This window comes from Nuphar pumila, chromosome 10 (assembly GCF_984573655.1).
Source record: "Nuphar pumila chromosome 10, dmNupPumi1.hap1.1, whole genome shotgun sequence".
Lineage (NCBI taxonomy): Eukaryota > Viridiplantae > Streptophyta > Magnoliopsida > Nymphaeales > Nymphaeaceae > Nuphar > Nuphar pumila.
The window spans coordinates 94,951,488-94,971,103 of record NC_143258.1 but is presented as its reverse complement, the minus strand read 5'-3'; the positions used below and the strand labels follow the sequence as shown (position 1 = coordinate 94,971,103).

The 19,616-nt window shown below is 37.8% G+C and overlaps 1 protein-coding gene across 1 annotated transcript in view; it reads left to right on the top strand.

Moving 5' to 3' along the window:
• The window catches only part of LOC149827441 (protein ANTI-SILENCING 1-like), a 95,365-nt gene extending 75,994 nt beyond the window's left edge, over nt 1–19,371 (top strand). The window contains exons 7-13 of the mRNA XM_090019369.1: nt 3,899–3,977; nt 4,154–4,244; nt 10,568–10,667; nt 10,763–10,879; nt 10,971–11,046; nt 19,011–19,107; nt 19,204–19,371. Coding sequence (XP_089875495.1) covers nt 3,899–3,977; nt 4,154–4,244; nt 10,568–10,667; nt 10,763–10,879; nt 10,971–11,021 — 438 coding nt within the window. The 3' untranslated portion in view covers nt 11,022–11,046; nt 19,011–19,107; nt 19,204–19,371. The remainder of the gene's footprint in view (nt 1–3,898; nt 3,978–4,153; nt 4,245–10,567; nt 10,668–10,762; nt 10,880–10,970; nt 11,047–19,010; nt 19,108–19,203) is intronic.
• The last annotated feature ends 245 nt before the right edge of the window (nt 19,372–19,616 follow it).

Below are 19,616 nucleotides of genomic sequence, written 5' to 3'. Positions count from 1 at the left end.
TGGTAGCGAAAGGCTATACTCAAACTTAAGGGGTGGACTTCTTTGAAACATTCTCTCCGGTTGCTCGTCTTGTTTTGTCAGTCGCAGTGCACCATGGTTGGTCTCTATGTCAGCTTGATGTGAAAAATGCCTTTCTGTATGGAGACTTGGAGGAGATAGTTTACTTGCAGCAACCTCTGGGTTTGAAGTTCAGGGGGAGTGTCAGAAGGTATGCAAGTTGAACAAGGCAATCTATGTTCTCAAACAGAGTCCCCGTGTCTGGTTCTCCAAGCTGGCTGAGGTAATGTCAGCATTTTGGTTTGTCCGATCTGCCTCTGACCACTATCTTTTTATTAAAAAGACCTGCACAGGGATTGTGGTCATGATAGTATATGTTGATGACATTATAGTCATAGGAAGCAGTGAAAAAGACATTTCTGAGACAAAGTCCCATCTTCAGAAATACTTTGTGACAAAGGATCTGGGACCACTCAAATATTTCTTAGGCATAGAGGTTGCAGGGAGTAAATAAAGATTGGTTCTGTCACAGTTGAAATATGTCTTGGACCTGCTGAAGGAGACAGGGATGTTAGGTGCCAAACCTGCAAGGATTCCTATGGATCCCAAGTCTTATCTGTTTGATTAAAAATATGAGTATGTGGACAATAGCCGTTATCGCTCTTTGGTCGGCAAGCTATTATATGTGATTGTGACCAAACCTGACATATCTTTAGCCGTGAGCAAGATAAGTCAATTTATGGACAAACCTACAGAGGCTCACTGGGAGGCTGCAATGATGATTCTCAAATATCTAACGTTCTATCCTGGTAAAGGACTATGGTTTAAACAAAACCCCTCTTTAGATGTTATTGTCTATTCAGATGCAGATTATGTTGGGTCGGTTGTTGATAGAAAGTCCACCACTAGATTCTGTGTGTTTGTTGGAGGGAATCTGGTTACTTGGAGGAGTAAGAAACAAACTTTGTTGGCAGGTCGAGCTCTGAGTCGGAGTATCAGACTATGGCTCAAACTGCTACTGAGATGATGTGGATTAAATCTGTGTTGACTGATCTCCAAGTAAAAGTCTCATTACCTATGGAGATGATATGTGATAATAGAGCTGTTACTTATATTGCAAATAACCCAATGTTTCATGAACAAACAAAGCATATTGAGGTGGATTGTCGCTATGTACGTGACCTGGTTCAGACTGGGTACATTTGCACCAAGCACATATCTTCATAGAACCAAATCGCTGATGTCTTCACTAAACCCCTAGCGAGTTCAAAATTTTCAAAATGTTGTGACAAGCTGAGCATTATTGATATATATGCTCCAGCTTGAGGGGGAGTGTTGAGAAGCAGTCACCATACATATGAATATGAGTAGTTTGGTAACTACTTAATAGGTTGGGGGCATTTTTGTAAATAAGTTATTTCAGTCTAATCTATCTATTTAAGTGAGTTTAGACCTAATGAGCATATACGAATTCTTCCCCTCTCCCTTTCTCTCTTCCCTGATTTGCTAGAAACCCTAGCCGACTTCAACACACTTCATACCCGCATCCTTACCTATGTGATATAGGCAAAAACAATTTACCTGTTCTGGGTAAACATGTCATATTTAATTGAGAAAAACTAAACTGTTTAATGTACAAGAATTCAGATTAAGTCCCTATATATATATATATATATATATATATATATATATAGAGAGAGAGAGAGAGAGAGAGAGAGAGAGAGGTTCCTCCTAACGGTAGGAGGGTGCGGACAGTCTCAAATTTTCATTTTTTAGTTTTTCTTTTGAGAATCTGACCTTGAAGATCTGATGTGCATGGTCTGTTTAGTAGGAATAAGTCTTGGATCATCTGATTATGGCATATGAGCAGTTTTTTATATGGCTTCAGAAATCGATGACTCAAAAATTTCATAAATTTAACGACTCATAAATTCATTTTTTTTCATCAAGAAAACATGATCCACAGCTGATTCCCAGCAATGAATCATGCTGAACACATCGGTGGGGTCAGATTTTCCAAACATGGATTAAAACATCAGAAAACTGCACTGTCTACACTGTATGGACAGTTAGGAGGAACCAGTTATTCTCTCTCTCTCTCTCTCTATATATATATATATGTATATATATATATACATATATATATATATATATATATATATATATATATATATATATAGGGAAACTGGAATATGTGAACCAACAACATATGTAAAATGGTATGAACCGAGATTTTCATAAGTTTTTTTGCAAATCTAACCCCTCAGTTCCATTCGACTATTAGATCAAGAAATGTGATTTTGTATGCTTGAATATTTTCAAAAATTCGTAATTGGATGATCTAAGAGTCTGTTTCTATAAAACCAAGCATCTAGATCAGATTCGTACGGTAAAATTTTAGAAAAACATAAAAAAATCCTATGAAAATCTCGGTGCATACCAATTTACATTTTTTGCTGGTCTACATATTCCAGTTACCCTATATATATGTGTGTGTACAGTCAACTAGAAACCGTATGTAATGCTCATTGTCCATTTCAATTGGAAGTTGCTGTCAGGTTCATGGTTATGCTGGTATTTCCATAATATTGGCTGTACAGGTCAGATTTATGGGAATATTTAAATTTTATCCACCAGCTGTTTCCTCTTTTTTTTTTCTTTCTTATAGCAACAATGTTACATCAAGGATCTGCATTAAGCCCTTTCCTTTTTGCTATAGTGATAGATGAACTTACGAGATCAATTCAAGAAAATGTGCCGTGGTGTATGTTGTTTGCTGATGATATTGTTTTGATTGATGAGTCTAGAGCTGGGGTTAATGCTAAGTTAGAATTATGGAGACAGACTTTGGAAGCAAGAGATTTTACGTTGAGAGTAAGACAAAGTATATGGAATGTTGGTTTAGTAAGCAACGAAATAGTGATGAGAGTGTAGTGAAGCTTGGTGAGCAACAAATAGCGGTGGATGACTGTTTCAAATATTTGGGATCTATCATTCAAAAGAATGGAGAAATTGATGGTGATGTAAATCATAAGATTAAGGTTGGGTGGATGAAATGAAAAAGTGCAACTGGAGTGTTGTGTGATCGTAGAATGCCATTACGGTTGAAGGGAAAGTTTTATAGGACGACAATTAGACTCGCTTTACTATATGGTACGGAATGTTGGGCTGCCAAGAGACATCATTTGCAAAAAATGAGTGTAACTGAGATGTGTATGCTTCAATAGATGTGTGAAAATACACTAAAAGATAAGATTCAGAATGAGAAAATACGTAAGAAGGTAGGCGTTGCATCCATTGAAAATAAGATGAGTGAGAATCGTTTACGATGGTTTGAGCATATTCGGCGAAGGCCTAATGATGCTCCGGTTAGAAGGATGGTGAATTGGGAAAATCTATTAGCTAAAAGAGGTCGGGGTAGGCCTAAGAAGACTTGGATGGAGATGATAAGAAAGGATATGAATGCTTTGAACCTCACCGAGGACATGGCATTTGATAGAAATGATTGGAGGAGAAGGATTCATGTGGAGGACCCAAAATGATTTTCTTTTTGGTTCATATCGCCGACCCCAATTGTTTGGGATGAAGGCGTTGTTGTTGTTGTTGTTGTATAGCAACAATGTTAGCTATTGAGATTTTGTATAGCAACAATAAATAAAAAGATGAAAGAATAATTTCTCATGTTGTAGTTTTAAACTGCATTTGTGGAGGAATGAGAATTGCATATCAAACCCTCTATAGATGGGACAAGGCATGAAGGTGATGATGATGGTTTGGTATTATTGTTTAACTGTTGCTAACTTGCTTGTCTATTTTGTCCCTTTGGCATTTTTCTTCTATTATTTTTCAAACGTCTGGTGACATTGACTTGGCTGAATTACATCTATTTTTTTAATTCCAGGATATGATATGGCATAGTTTCCAAGAAAATTGCACAGCAAAAGTTTTACAACGCACTTCACTGTCCAGTCCACATTGTGGTAAAGTTTTGAAGGACATCCATGTGTTCCATTCATTCAGTAGAAGTTCTCTTGGTTTATGATTTTGTGGAACAGAGCAATTTTTTTTTCATGTTTACTGGTTTTATGTAGCCTAGTCGCCATAACATGTAAGATCTGATATCTTATTCGACTGTGATGTGTTATTTATGTCATAGGTCAAGCATGTGTTATCTTTAAAACAAGAGAAGCTGCAGATCTAGTTGCTAAAAAGCTGAATGAAGAATGCTTAATGTTACCAAATGGAAGGTATTTTTCTTGCGTTATGCATTAACTTTTATGCAGATTTGGTGCTTATGCACAATATGTTCAATTCTTTGGTTCATAAGTGGTTACATTGATTCAGGTGGGACCAATTCAATTATGTTCAAATGTTTGCTAGGACTTGTTTGAACCATATTTATGAACTATGTCACATGGGTGCAGGTGCGGGGGTGCAGCAATATATATATATATATATATATATATATATATATATATATATATATATATATAAAGTCCAAAAGTTGGACATAAATGACCCTGGGTGCGGTCAACGCACTCGGGGTCAGGTGTCTCATCTCTCCGAGGGCTTAAGCTGTCTCAACCCACGATTTAAAAAAAAAAAAATCGGACCCGAACTGGAACTGAGTCCAGGGAAAACCCTAACGGGTTTCCCTTAAAAAAAACTTTTTAACGCCCACGCTGTCGCAAACCTTCGTCCCCCCCCCCCTTGCTGATAAGGGAAACCCTTTTGGGGTTTCCCGATTTGCGTCCTCCCGTGCCCTTTAAATCATGCAAGGGTGAGGGGGAAGCCCTCATCCCTGCGCTTCTTCTCCTCTCCCTCTCGATTGTGCACTTTCTCTCGCTCCCGGCGTGCGACCGAACCCCGATGTTGACGCCGGCTCTCTCTCAGGTACACATCTCCTTCTCCCCTTCTCTTCTTTTCTTCTTCGTCTCCTTCTTTTGTTTGCCGAAGGGCCGACAAGAGGCCGGCGGCTCCCTGTCGTGCCCTCCCCCTTTCTCTCTGCGTTCTCCGGAAGGCCGGCGGCTCCCTGCCGTGCCCTCCCCCTTTCTCTCTGCGTGTCTGGAAGGCCAACTTCCCCCTGCCGCGTCCTTCCCCTTTCTTTCTCTGCATTTTCCGAAAGAAAAGTCGGGACTTGAGAGCATTTTTTTGTCCAAAAATTGGACACAAATGATCCTGGGTGCGTTGACCGCACCCAGGGTCCTGTTGACCACACCGGGTGCCTTACGCGCACTCGCGTCGCGTTGATGCGGGTGCGGCACCCAGTTTGTCGAGTCCCAGTGACACAGTTTATGAAGAAGTTATGCAGTGAAAGATGATGGTGATTTGGATGGAAATGTCTTTGCAAATTTTGCTTGCTCTCTAAATAAATTGTGTTGTTACATATTAAACCTCTATTAAATATTTTCTTATTTTACCCCAGATATTATAAATGTTCCATGCACAGGTTTTGAATATTTATTAACTTGCTTCTTGTGCTCATGTTCATTAAGGCGAGGTTGGGAACAGTTGCCGAAACTATGAGATTTTGTCAAAGCATGCAATGGAAGAGAGAAGACGAGAGAATAGGAGAAAAGGATTCTAGGCTGCAATAGGGATGTTTGTCTGTTTTATATAGTTGGACAGTGCACCATATTGTATTAAAAGATTAGGGTAAGGTAAATTATTGAGATGCTTTGCATTCAAAATGATATTATTCATTCACTTGAAATGCAATAAAAATATAGTAAATTACATAAATACCAGTGGACATGTCTCTTTATGTCCTAATATGGACCTTCAAATGAGCATAATGGCCATGCACAGTTTGTTCTTTAGAAACCAATATCATGTAGATGAGGTTCCTTTAGACCACTCTGCTACTTGTCATTTATTTTCAACAAGTTTGGAGATGATTTCTTGGGTTTCTATCTTTTGTTGAATAAAATGATGATCAATCTGAATATATTTATTCGGCCTTTTTGTGTTGCACTGGATTAAAAAATATCTTATCGTAGCTCATTATTTTCATGATATATGACTGATATCATGGACTTGTGAACTTCTGATATAAATTGGTAACTAGATGTCTTCCTCAAGTTACTTGTAACAAAAACTGCAGCTATGACTTGACGCTTAGCCTTGGAACCTGACCGAGTCAGAGTCCTCTTCTTGTCCAAGAAATCATTTGAAATCCAAAGTATAGAAATGAAAACTCGATCTTTTAACTGAAGGATCACTGACCCACTCAGTATTTTGTCTTCCTTCTCCATTTGCGGATCAGCCTGATCTGAAAATGCGAAAATGAATATCAAATGACTTGTGGAAAAGTAATGGAATGGAGGATTACAGAAGAAATCATGTCGAGGAAGCAATCTTGAATGAATATGTTGGTCTAGGAACTAGAATAATAAATATTTCTATCTAATGACATTGTGGAGGAGCAGAATTAATTGTGTTCCGTTACAATGGATTGCTTGTAATAGAATGGTGATGATACTACCTCAGAGGCCACCAACTTCTTTTTATAAATGTTCGAATATGATTTGGGGGGTGGACACAATGTGGAGGTTTTCACAGTTCTCAGATGCATAAGTTGTCTGATTTTTAAACTGAATTTATGGAAGAAGTTGAGAGGGTTATTTGGTGCTGGCAAATGAATAGGCTGTAGAGTTGGATGGTTATCCAGTTGATTTCTATAAGTGGTTCTGGAGCTTTTGCAAGTCAGATATTCTTTTGTTGATGTTGGAATTCCACCAAAATATGTCTACTGAAGGAACTTACTAGATCGCCCTGTACTTTGACCCCTAAGGATTTGGAAGCTGAAGAAACTGATTTAAACCCATCTCATTCTTAACAGTGCACACAAGACATTAGTTAAATTCAAGGTATGAGAACGAGTCTCATAGGAAGGGTCTGCTATCTCCTATTTAATGTACATTTATCTTGGGAAATAGATTTAAGAATATGGAATTGTCACCAATGAGATGATCTATTCCATTGTTGTCATAAATGTGGAGTTTGGGAAATCATTTATTTAATTAGCTGGAGTTTCTTTGTTTGTATGGAAGATATGCTTTTTGGTGAGAAATGAATAGTGTGAGTCAAGGAGATCATAATGACTCCAATTTTAATCAGTATAGATGGTTCATGTGGCAAGCATTTCTTGATTTGTAGAGGATTGAGGCGTGGATGCCCTTTTATCTCCTTTACTTTTTAATGTGGTTTGTGATGGTCTAGCAGTCCTAATGAAGGTGGTGGTTAATTTCAAGTTATCTGGTCCTGACCTGGCAGGCATTCCCAACCTTAGCTACTACTTTGAGATGATATATGAGTTTTGGTGTTGCCCCTTCAGCTGTTTGTTAACATGGAAGGTGTTGCTAGCCATTGACATCAGGGTCTGGGTATTAGAAGGATATATTTGATGAATATGGACTGACTTGAAAAATCATGGTGCTTAATCTTATGTGAAAGTGATTTGTGTCTTGCCTTCTCAAACATGAGGACAAGAATTGGCCATGGGAGCGGATGATTTCAGTGAAGTGGAGGTGTGTAGAAGGGATGGATTTTGGCTCAATCCAGGTTTTGCTGACTTGGACAGATCCTTGGCTTTTCTTTAACTTTGTCAACGACATAGTAGTTTCCAAGTAGGTATGGTAATTCTCACCGATTTTGAGAAAGATGATTGATATTGCATCATTTCATCAGCAGAAAAGTCTCCTCAGATTGGCACTGTATCCAAAATGTAAGGTTGATGCATGCTTTTCCATGGTGGATGGACTGTAGTCACTGTACTGTGCTGTTCAGACAAAAAGTTTTCAGATTATGAATTTGGAGTGGCACCCGTGGACTGCATTTCATCCTGAAAGCTGGTTGAGGATCAGCTTGTATGGAGAGGTAATTCTTTGGGAATATTTTTTATTGCTTCTTTTTGTAAGGCTTTCCTAGAGCTAAGGAACTAAGTACTTTCCCAAGAAAGCTGTTTGGGTCCCTGGTCCATTGTCAGAGCAAAGGTGTTTGCATGGCTTGTTTCTATCAATGGGATTAACTCATAACAGAACCTGAACAAGCAAGCTTATGGTCTGCAAGCTTCTATTTTATGTGCAATCACAAGGAGGAGCCACGTTGCCAGCTTTCATTTTATGTGGCATGTCAGGATATATTTAGGTTGGCTTGGCTATGCTGGATATGTTGGTGAGAGCAGCTGTCTGGTTTAGATAGGTGGCTAGACAAGTAACATCACAACCATCTTTTGGGCACTGGGTGGCTGAAAAATGGAATAGGCTAAAAAACGGTCAGGGCCGTGTCATTTATTCTATATGGTTTGCTATTTTTATTTTTTAGTATTTTGTTAAAAATAATTTATAAAACCCAACTTGTATATGATTTTTGTCATCCAAACATGAGTTTTGCCATAACCTAGTTTTGGTTTGTGTCATCTCCAAACCAGAGTTATCGGAAATGCCAAAGGCATTGGGGAAGTGCACTTCCACGAAGCGCAAAACATCGCGCTTCCGAAATGCGCTGGGAAGCGCGCTTCCCCCTTGCTTCCATTTTTTCATTTTTTTGTATTTTGTATTTTTTTCGCTTCCCCCTTGCTTCCTAGGTCGCTTCCGGTTCGCTTTTGAGACGATTCTTGATTCACTTCTAAGTCGTCCCATACTTCTCGCTTCTTAAAATTTTGAAAGTGCCTCGCTTCCTGCTTTGGCTTCCCGTATCACTTCCCACTTCCTCAACTAGCAACTCTGCTCCAAACACTAAGTTAATAATGAAGGCAAAAGTTTGATTTTGATAAGGAGATGAAATTTATGGTATAAGACTTAACTTTTGTTTCAATGTTATATATTCATGTAAAGCAAAAGTGGTCATCAATATAAAATAACATATCCCCCTCTCCAAGACCGTCTCATCGTTGCCGCCTATTGTAAGTGCCGCTTGGCTTGCCTCTCAATACAATTTGCTTCTTGGACACTGTGTCTTCGTCCCTATTGCATTGTTATTGCTTGTTGGTGTCATTTTGTGTCTCGTGTGTGCTCTTGCTTGTTTTCCTTGTAGGTTTCTCACGCCTCGTCGCTCATTGGTGATTGCCTGACACATCGCTTTGCCTTTATGGCTTCGCATGTGGCCGTCCCTCCTGGGAACCATCGTTGTTGCTTCGCCCACAAGTCTCACTTCGTTGGGCCTCTGAAGTGCTTCAACACCAATTGAGCACTCCGCTCCCACACGGTGGCCTTTTATCGTTGCTACCTCAAGTTGCTTCCGCTCAATAGTGCCCACTCACAGTGTGCCGCCTCACGTCGCTCCCGGGATTTGAGAAAAGTCTGCACCAGCCTTATTGAGGCTTCCATCACAACACAGTCGTCAAGGATGCTTATGAGCATTTCTTGCAAAAGAGTAGATTTAATATAGGCAGCAAGTGCTTGATCTTTCTTCATCCATGTAACATAAACTGGGTTATGGACGGGTGTAGAAGATGTAACAACCTCATTCTGAGCCTTTGGTTCATGCAGAGTATATGCAGCCGGGTTAGAAATGGATCCATCCAGATATCCAAAGAGCTTTTGACTTCTAATAAATGGGGTTATCTACTCTGTAACTCTGTTCCATGTAAGAAAGTTGGTATTTTTCATTTTTTTTTATATTGGTTGAGGAAGAAAAGAAGTCAAGTTGTAAATTAGGATCCATTAGAAAAAGAAGTGGAAGTCAAGGGCATAAATATAGCAATTAGTGATACATCAGCAAGGAAATTGACATCAATAGAATGATCTACCTCCCCCGTCAAATCTTAGAAAAGATTCTGGGTGCATTAGATCTGAATATTATCAAATCTAATGCTGCAAACTCAAAGGCCTTTTGATTGGAGACATGACCAAATGTAAACAATATACATATTTCGAAATATATTTTGTTAGGACAGAAATGATAGGAACTGGTTTCAAAAATTTCTCAGCTACCATATGTGAAAGCCCAGAGTATGATGATGAAACAGAGATGAAAATGATATGAACAAGACTGATATATACGAAGGATTTAACAAAAAAAATTTGAGAAGAAGTCTTTGAAAGGCAATTAAGTCAAGGAAATGACCAGATATAAGAAGAAAAAACAATGATCTAGGATGTAGAAAGAGTAATAATAATAGTCAAACGAAAGATCCAATCCTTAAAACAGTTCTGGTTCCATTATATATTTTTATGAGGAAGAAAGAAGAGGAGAAAGGGTGAAAAGGTTGAGACGTGCTTATTCCTCTCCATTTATATTAGATAAATCATTAAAATTTACAACTTTGCAACCAATTAGTACATTAGGGGCAAATTACATAAATTCTCTGGTAGTAATGTAATTAACAAAATTGCAGTAATAAAATTCTCACTAATAGGAGCACATTATAATCTTGTCATTAGAGAACATTCTTTGCTTTTGGCTCCCTTACCAACTAATGTCGCTTCTAAACTTATCTGAAATATTTAAGTTTTGTGATTTCAGCCCATATGTAGATGGCATTTTGTAGGCCTATCACTTAATTTAGAGCTTGGCCTTTTTTTTCACTTTTTGATTCATTCGTGCACTTTCTATGTCATTGTTGCAGACCGCTTGTTGCTAGCAGAACTCTTGCGAAAGCGAATTCGACCAAATTTGTTGGCCATCTCTCGATTGAAAAACTCCGAGTTTTTAATCGGGAGGAATGGGTGTGCTCCTTTACGTGATAGAAGTTTTGAGTTTCCACTTTCCACTTAATTAGTTCATTTTTGAGGTATCTAATTTTTGAAATTCATATTTACAGAAGCGAGCTGTGTTTACTTCACATTGTTCCCAACCAAACACGATCGAGTATGAAATGGCCTTGGACTGGAAGCTGCTCCAAGGAAGATTTGATAGGTGTTGGATGGAGCTATATGAGGTATTCACCATCATCAGAATCACCTTTATGATTATTAGTTGCCTTTGATCTTCTAGGGAAAACAATAATAATATGGTTTATGTTTGTGTAGCAACAAGGTGAGGAACTCAAAAACCTGAAGAGCGAGTTAAAGAACAAATAATCTTCCATATCAAGCATTTTTCATAGTAAGTTGCAAAACTTGGGAGTATGAGATTCTAAAAGTATGCAAGTTCATTTTATAAGTTAATTCTTTACATTTTTATGCATAAGCTTAAGATGATTTGTTATTTTCGTCTTCAATATTTCTTTTGGATTCTTAATGGCTTTTTAGGTATCTTGAGCAGTTTTATTCTTTTGTGTTCATGTATTTCTTATGTAGTTAAGTACATAAATGAGAAACATCATTGTGATTTCCTTGGTGAGGATAATCACATTAGGCTTGAAGAAATTGTTTATGGAACAAAACAAGAAAATCTTGGGTATCGTAAAAATAACAATTATATTTAGAAATTATAAAAACACAATGAAATTGTGTTAAAATCATGATATATTAGAAAAAGTGATAAATTCAAGTTATCATAGTTTTATCATTGTTTTCATTGTTTTCTTTCACAAGTATTTCTAATGTCAAATATGGTATCATAGTGTTAGAAGTATTTTTCTAGGGTGTTTGTGGAATGGATTTGGTTCAATCCTTCACCTATATCTATTTGTGGTTTTTATTTGTTATCTACCTCATCAGATATTAATTATGATCTGTTGCCTACATAAATTTTTAAAAGGTCATTGTAATTTCATTATTTGTGTTTAATCCTACTCTTATAGCTAACTTGCTACAAATTTACAGTTTTGAAATGCCTTGGATAGTAGGCTGAGTTTTGGGTAATTTACATATTGCCACCTAACGTATGGTAAATGTGCTTTTATCCATAGTCACAGATATCGGCGATATTTTGAAAATATTGCGATATGATGGAAAAATGATATTAAAGGTAAAATATCGTGATATTTTCAAAATATTGGAAATTTATATATATCGTGATATTATCATGATATTATCAATTAGTTTTACATTTTAAATATGTTTTTCTTCTTTATTTTACATATTTTACTTATTAAATTTTATTATTTATGTATCCGGCAATCAACTGGCTTCAACCCATTGCGAACATCCGGCAATGCCCGTCCAACCAATATAGACATTGCATACGCCAAATACGACTTCGTCGCCTCCTTATGGAGCTCTTTAGTAACGATCCTTCCCTCCTTCACGACCAAGCTCCCATTCGTTGTTCCAGCCACATCGTCCCTCTCCTCTTTCCCTTCCTTAGCCTCTTGTCTTGCTGCAGAGACACCATCAGTATCCCTGCGTTGCGCTCGGATGAGCCGCCGCAGCGGCTAGACAGAGAGGAAGCAAACCCTGGAGGCAGGGTCATTGAGGGAAAGCAGAGAGAAGGTGGAATCGTGAGTGCAGAGGGTGGAGCGGCGGAGTCGGGCAATCGAGGCAGTGGTGAAGCAGAGGCTTGTCGAGAACGCCATGAGGGAAAGATGCTCGAACGTTAGCGGGCAGAATGGAGGACGCCGAGTAACATGCTCTACGGTAACAGAAGATCGTTTCCTCTTCTTCTAGATTGGAGATTTTCAGACAAGGTTTTGTGTTTCTTCCTCTTTGTCTTCTTCGTCGACTTCTTACAGAAGCCGAAACCCTAGCGCCAGAGATTTTTGTGAAAGCGCACGCCAATTTTTTGCTTCTTTGTAGCATGGAGGATTTTAGACTGACACACTTTCACCGGTCCGACGGTTAGGATTTTACGCTCGTATGCACGAGAAAGTAATGCCAAAAACAATCCCTAATCGTTATAGATGACACATGTAAATATACTTCTTTACGATACTTCATGTTAATTTAGAGGTTTCCTAACTCTGATTATACAATCGATCGTTGCAGATATTTATCTGAATGTCCGTAGATCGTGGCTTCCTAAATCGATTGGACAGTCGATTGTTCAAGATATTTATCCTGGATGTCCGTTATTAGAAGCTAGGATAGGGGGACAGGTTTCACACAAGTTCCCAACTTAATTGAGGAGTCTATTGTTTCAGATATTTATAATGGGTGTTTGTTATTAGAAGCTACTCAGCTAGGGTTAGGGGACATGGTTTCCCAACACTATTTGTGGACTCGACAGTTGCAGATGTTTTTCGTGGGTGTCAATTATTAGAAGCACGGGTAAAGGTTGCAAACGATCGAATACGAGCAATATCGTGGTCTATCTGAATTCGAATACTTGTTGATTAACAAGTCTGTATCAGGGTAAGAGCTAGTCAATGTAGTGGAGTTGAACACATATACATGTTTCAAATGCTAACATCGGATCCATTAAAAAGGATTTGAATCCGCTGTTCTACATGTAAAAAGTGCAAATGTGGATCCAGATCTTATTGTAAACCCCGCAATGTACTAATCCGACTTTGAATTGGATGTGAAAGTCTAAGAGTAATCCATATCCTAGAATGATGTATACGTTGAGGAAGGTTGTCATGATATCAGAGAATCAATTTGGTTTTATGCCTGGAAGATCAACTATAGAAGCTATACATCTTTTTAGACAACTTATTGAGAGATATAGAGAGAGGAACAAAGATTTGCATATGGTTTTTATTGATTTGGAGAAGGCATACGATAGAGTACCTAGGGATGTTCTCTGGTGGACAATGATGAAGAAAGGTGTTTCTCTCAAGTACATTAGTATAATTAAAGATATGTACGAAGGAGTAGTAACCAATGTCCGCACTTATGGAGGGGTGACAACCAATTTTCCTATAACGGTTAGGTTACATCAATGATCTGCATTAAGCCCTTTCCTATTTGCTATAGTGATGGATCAACTTACGAGATCAATTCAAGAAAATGTGCCGTGGTGTATGTTGTTTGATGATGATATTGTTTTGATTGATGAGTCTAGAGCTGGGGTTAATGCTAAGTTAAAATTATGGAGACAGACATTGGAAACAAGAGGTTTTAAGTTGAGTAAGAGTAAGACAAAATATATGGAATGTCGGTTTAGTAAGCAACGAAGTAGTGATGGGAGTGTAGTGAAGCTTGGTGAGCAAAAAATACCGGTGGATGATTGTTTCAAATATTTGGGATCTATCATTCAAAAGTATGAAGAAATTGATGGAGATGTAAATCATAGGATAAAGGTTGGGTGGATGAAATGGAAAAGTGCAACTGGAGTGTTGTGCGATCGTAGAATGCCATTGCGGTTGAAGGGAAAGTTTTATAGGACGACAATTAGGCCCGCTTTACTATATGGTACAGAATGTTGGGCTGCCAAGAGACATCATATTCAAAAAATGAGTGTAGCTGAGATGCATATGCTTAGATGGATGTGTGAAAATACAATAAAAGATAAGATTCGAAACGAGGAGATACGTAAGAAGGTAGGCATTGCATCCATTGAAAATAAGATGAGAGAGAATCGTTTACGGTGGTTTGGACATATTCGGCGAAGGTCTAATGCTGCTCCAGTTAGAAAGATGGAGAAATGGAAAAATATATTAGTTAAAAGAGGTCGGGGTAGGCCTAAGAAGACTTGGATGGAGATGATAGTAAAGGATATGAATGCTTTGAACCTCACCGAGGACATGACATTGGATAAAAATGATTGGAGGATAAGGATTCATGTGGAAGACCCATAATGATTTTCTTTTTTGGTTTATATCGCCGACCCCAATTGTTTTGGGATGAAGGCGTAGTTGTTGTTGTTGTTTGTCTAAACATGAAATTTTCTTACTTATTTTTGTTATTTTTTATTTTTTAAGTCCCAAGATTTTCTTGATATTTTCCCGATATTTATCACCAAACCGATAATATTGAGAGAAATAGCCTTGCTGAGATACAGCCAATACCAATATTTGTGTCTATGCTTTTAACGGCCTCAAATTAGAAATATTGAAGATAAACAACTAACCTATGTCACATGGATGCGGGGGTGCGGCACTTTCAAAAAACTTGGGTGCCGGGGTGCGGCAAATAAATAAATAAATATATATATAATTTTTAAGTTTTAACAGTTAACATCAGTATCACTAATGAAATAAAAAAATTTATCATAAAAAAAGACTTTTGAGAATGTGATGGACGTGTTGGGGTACTGATCTATCTAAGTATTTAATATTAATGCAACTTGATCTATCTAAGTATTTAAGTAGTAAGTTAGTAACACAATTTTAACAAATTTTAGGCTGTAGACTAATATGTTACTAAAATTTTAACTAGTAACAATAACACATATTAACAATATCTAAGTTTTTAACAATAACAAATAGAATAGTAGACTAGTAGTAAGTTAGTAATAAAAATATGAGCATTCAACCGAATTTAAAGTAACAAAATCTGTAATAACAATCAAATTACCCAATATCAAGTCATCAACAAATAATACACATTATAAGCAACCATATGTCACGGGAAAAACTTGGTTCGGCTTGGCTGAGCTTGTGAAAACTCAGTTCGGGCTTGGCTGGGCTTGTAAAAACTGTGTTATGCTCGGCTGGGCTTGTAAAAACTCAGTTCGGCCAGCATTAATATAATATATCTATGTATAAACAATATAATGTTTATATTACATAGTTTTTACATGTAAAAACTATGTAATAGATAGATTTTTAAGAAAATGAGCCAGTCAAACTGAGTTTTCCCTAAAATGGGTAATTTTTTTTCAAAAATGGGCTTGTTTAACTGAGATTGAGAGAGACTGAGGTACACAGTAAGGGGGAAAAGATTTACTATAGAGAGAGGTACGCAATATGAAAATGGGGAAAAATAGAGAGGTAGCCGAGAGATTGAGACGAGTGGATAGAGAGAGATCGAGAGATAGATTGAAGGAGAGAATGAGAGAGAATAACGTACCTTGGAGATGGCGACTGAGTTCACGCTTGCCAGATGGTAGCAGGCATCGCCGGCGTCGAGGTGTCGCAACTCAGCACTCGCCGACGTCGGGAGGATTAGGGTGTTGCAGCTCAGCACTCGTCGTCGTCGGGAGGATTAGCGCAAAAAAAAATTGCCCTAATCCTCCTCTCCTTAGCCTATTTCATCTGGCGAGTTTTTTTTTTAAGTTCAAAAGTTGGACATAAATGACCTTGGGTGCGTTGACTGCACCCAAGGTCGGGTTGACTGCACCGGGTGCCGCACCCACACCCACGTCGCGTCGACGCAGGTGCGGCACCTGGTTGGCCGAATCCCTATGTCATAGCAACTAACCTTTTAAAAAATTGCTCAAATAATCACTTGAGAGGCTTTTTTATTCACCTAACTCTAGCTAACTCTTGAAATGACTATTTAAACCACTTTTTTCTTTAATTTATTGAATGCCAACTTTGTAGGCCTCTATACGTAGTGCTGAATAAGAAATTTTAAAGAGACAAGCAACTCAGGCAGTCATCTGAGTAATTTCTTGAAAAATTACACGACTATCTTAAATACTTGAAACCTTTAGTAGCTAAATATAAATTTGTCATATGTTAAGCACCTATATAAATCAAGACATATCAGTGTTATTTTGAATCTCTCCCATAAAAATGCAAAAAAGGATATTTTCTACAAAATTTTCGTTTTATGTGATATTTTTAAAATGTTGCTTAAATTTAACTTTTTGCATTTATATCATGTTAAAAAAAGAAATAAAAACCATCAAACTTTTTAGTTATCAAAACTAAAATTGCTTTAGCGTGAAGATCCTTCGAGGCGTGGGGGACTTTTATAGGTAGAGAGACGACTCCTCTCTTTACAGGCTCGATATGGGACTATTCTTCGTAGTCTCAAACTTGCGTAAAACTCAAAACAAAAGACTTAGGCTTACAAATATTAGAAACTTAATGACATTTCTGAAATTTACAAAACCATCACCCTTACCTTCTTCTGGAATGAATTGGTGAAGCCTCACTGATTACCAGAAGTTCGGTAGCTCTCTCTCTCTCATGAAACAAGAGGAATGAGGAGAAAGCGCTGGCCATGGCCGGTGACCCCCCTCCTCCCCTTCCTCTAGAAAAAGTAGGAAATGGATTGCTATTAGGAGACCCCTTTTTCCTGTTTCTATCGAGCAAAAATCAAAATAGGGAAGGGGTCGTCGATTGATGACCCCTTCCATCTCTCATGCAACAACTAAAAAGGAAACAAGAAAGGGGTCGACGAAAAACTCCTTCCCATCTCTCGAGCAAAAAAAAAAAGGAAGAGGGTCATAAACGAACAAAATTGAAAGGGGGACTAATGGGCACCTCCCTCCTCCTGTCTCTAAAAAGGGAATAATAAAGGGGTCACTGGCCAACAACCCTCTTCCTTATCTCTCATAAACACATAAGGGGGTCTAACTGATGATCTCCTAACACAAGGGCTGCCAGCTATTGACCTAGCACCAACCAAAAAAGTTTATGTTATTTGCAAAACAATGTGTTTTTTTTTTGTTATGTTTAAATTTTTTTGTCATTTTCTTACTTTATTTAGTTTGTTGAGGTTTTCTCAAGAAAAACAACTTATTTTAAAACCTCTTAGTTTCTCCCAAAGTTACCGGAAGCGCCTAGGTAAGTGGGGAAGCGCGAAACGTCGCGCTTCCGAAACGCACGGGGAAGCACCATTTTTAAATGGGAAGCACACTTCCCTTTTATGGGAAACACACTTCCCTTTAATGGGAAGCGTGCTTCCCATCACGCTTCCCACATTTTTTCAATTTTATTCTATTTATTGTTTTTTTTTTTTTTTTCGCTTCCCCTCGCTTCCTAGGTCACTTCCGGTTCGCTTCCTAGGTCGCTTCCGTGACGATTCCCGATTCGCTCCTAAGTGGTCCCACGCTTCCCGCTTCCTAAAATTTTGAAAGTGCCTCGCTTCCCACTCTCGCTTCCTCAACTGGCAACCATGGTTTCTCCCTTGCTGGAAAACTTTTGAGAATGATATTTGTGACTACGATATAAATTACCCCTATTTTATATTTAGTGCATATTATTAGTTTTTTTGTTGATATCCTAAGGGTCTTGAACTATGAAACATGGGTCCCATGCCCCAAGTACTTGTGTCAGCATGGTTAGGGGTTGGGTTGGATCACCTCAAACCCAAGATCTAGACCCGAGATTGTTTAGTGAGAGAGAGAGAGAGGTTGGGGAGGAATGATGCAGGAGTGGTAGCGGGATGCCACTGGGTTAAAGTATCCATTTTTATTATTTGGGTTTTTTGTAATTAATTAATTTAGGCATTGGGGTTTGGATTGTGTCTTGGATCTTAGGATAGTATTGGATCCATCTCAGATCCATAGTAGAATTAAGTTTCTTCTTGTTAACTATAAATAGTCATTGTAGAGAGGGAGAGATATTAATAATGAAAATTCATGATTTTAGTTATTTTTCTTATAATTTCTTGTTTTTTTTCCTGCTCTTTCTGGTTAATTAGCCAGGGTACCAATTTTCACGGGGTTCAAGAGCGATCCTTGCGATCCTCCTGTTCACTGCATCAAGAACCCATGATTATTTGAATTTTGGAGGTTCTAAAGTCTATTTGTTGAGCTCAAGGGAGTGAAATAAGCAAATAGTCAATCACTGTTAAAGTATGATGTAGCTGCAGAGATGGTTGTCAGAGGGTGTGAGTGTCAATTGCTTCGAACCAAAATCCATGTTAACGCCACAATCTAGATCACAAAGAATTTGGGTATTCACTAGCTGACGAAACATAGTGATAGATTGTGATTTTGTTGACTGAAAGGTCCTCATTGGTCATCATTTCAGTTGCTTATTTTGTTTTCTCTGATTCAACTGTAGATGAGGCTATGTCATGCTTCTCTCTCCAAACTCAAAATGCTTGTTTGAGTTTGGTGGGGATTGTGGAAGTGTAGAAAATTTGTGTTGCACTGTCATTCCATTTACCTGTGTAATCTTTTTCATTATATTATTTTTTCCTTTTCCTTTTCATTTGTTTTGTTCAAGTGTAGCTCAGAAATTTTGGCCCTCTTTATGTTCTTTATGTATCATGTATTTATATATTTCAGTACTTGAATGAGATTAGAATGTGTTCTTCCTCCTTTCAAACTGTTTGTTGTTTAGAATAATGATTGTCACGTCCCAGGTGTTTGATTATCTGACATTATATTTGGTATCTATTCAGCTTTTTAACATGACCAGCTTTTTGGCATCTAGAAGCTGAGCATTTTCCATCGATCACCTGAAACTAACTAAAAGGTGCTCGTCTTGTAGAACCTAAGGTATAGTATGCTGGTTTTAATTCTTAAACATTTTAAATTCCTTCTCTTGTTTTCGTCATTGGATATTCTTCTAATCTTCGGTTTTGTGTTTTGCAGTTTTTTGATGTGATAACTGCCAAGTCAATGAGTCTTGCTCAACATCATATTTTCAGGTTGGCTATGTATTTGACAATGTAATCTTCTACAGTCAAATCCTTAGTCCATTTTTTTGTCTCATAAAACACATTTCGATCCCCTTTTAGTAATTCCTTACATTTCTGTGAATATCCGGCTTCATGCTGCTCTTTTCTGTCAACAAAGGGGAAATCTTGGTTTTGAAGGGGGGAAAGAGAAAAGGAGACAAAAAAAGCATATCATGTTTTCTAAATAACTTGTTCCATTTTCTCTTATCTTATTCTCAGTTTCATTATGCAATTCGTCATGGAAATTCCATGAAATCAAGAGGACCAGTTGGTTCCAGGTGAGAAATACTTAGAAATTAGGTCCAAGTCTAGCTCGTAGAAAATTTC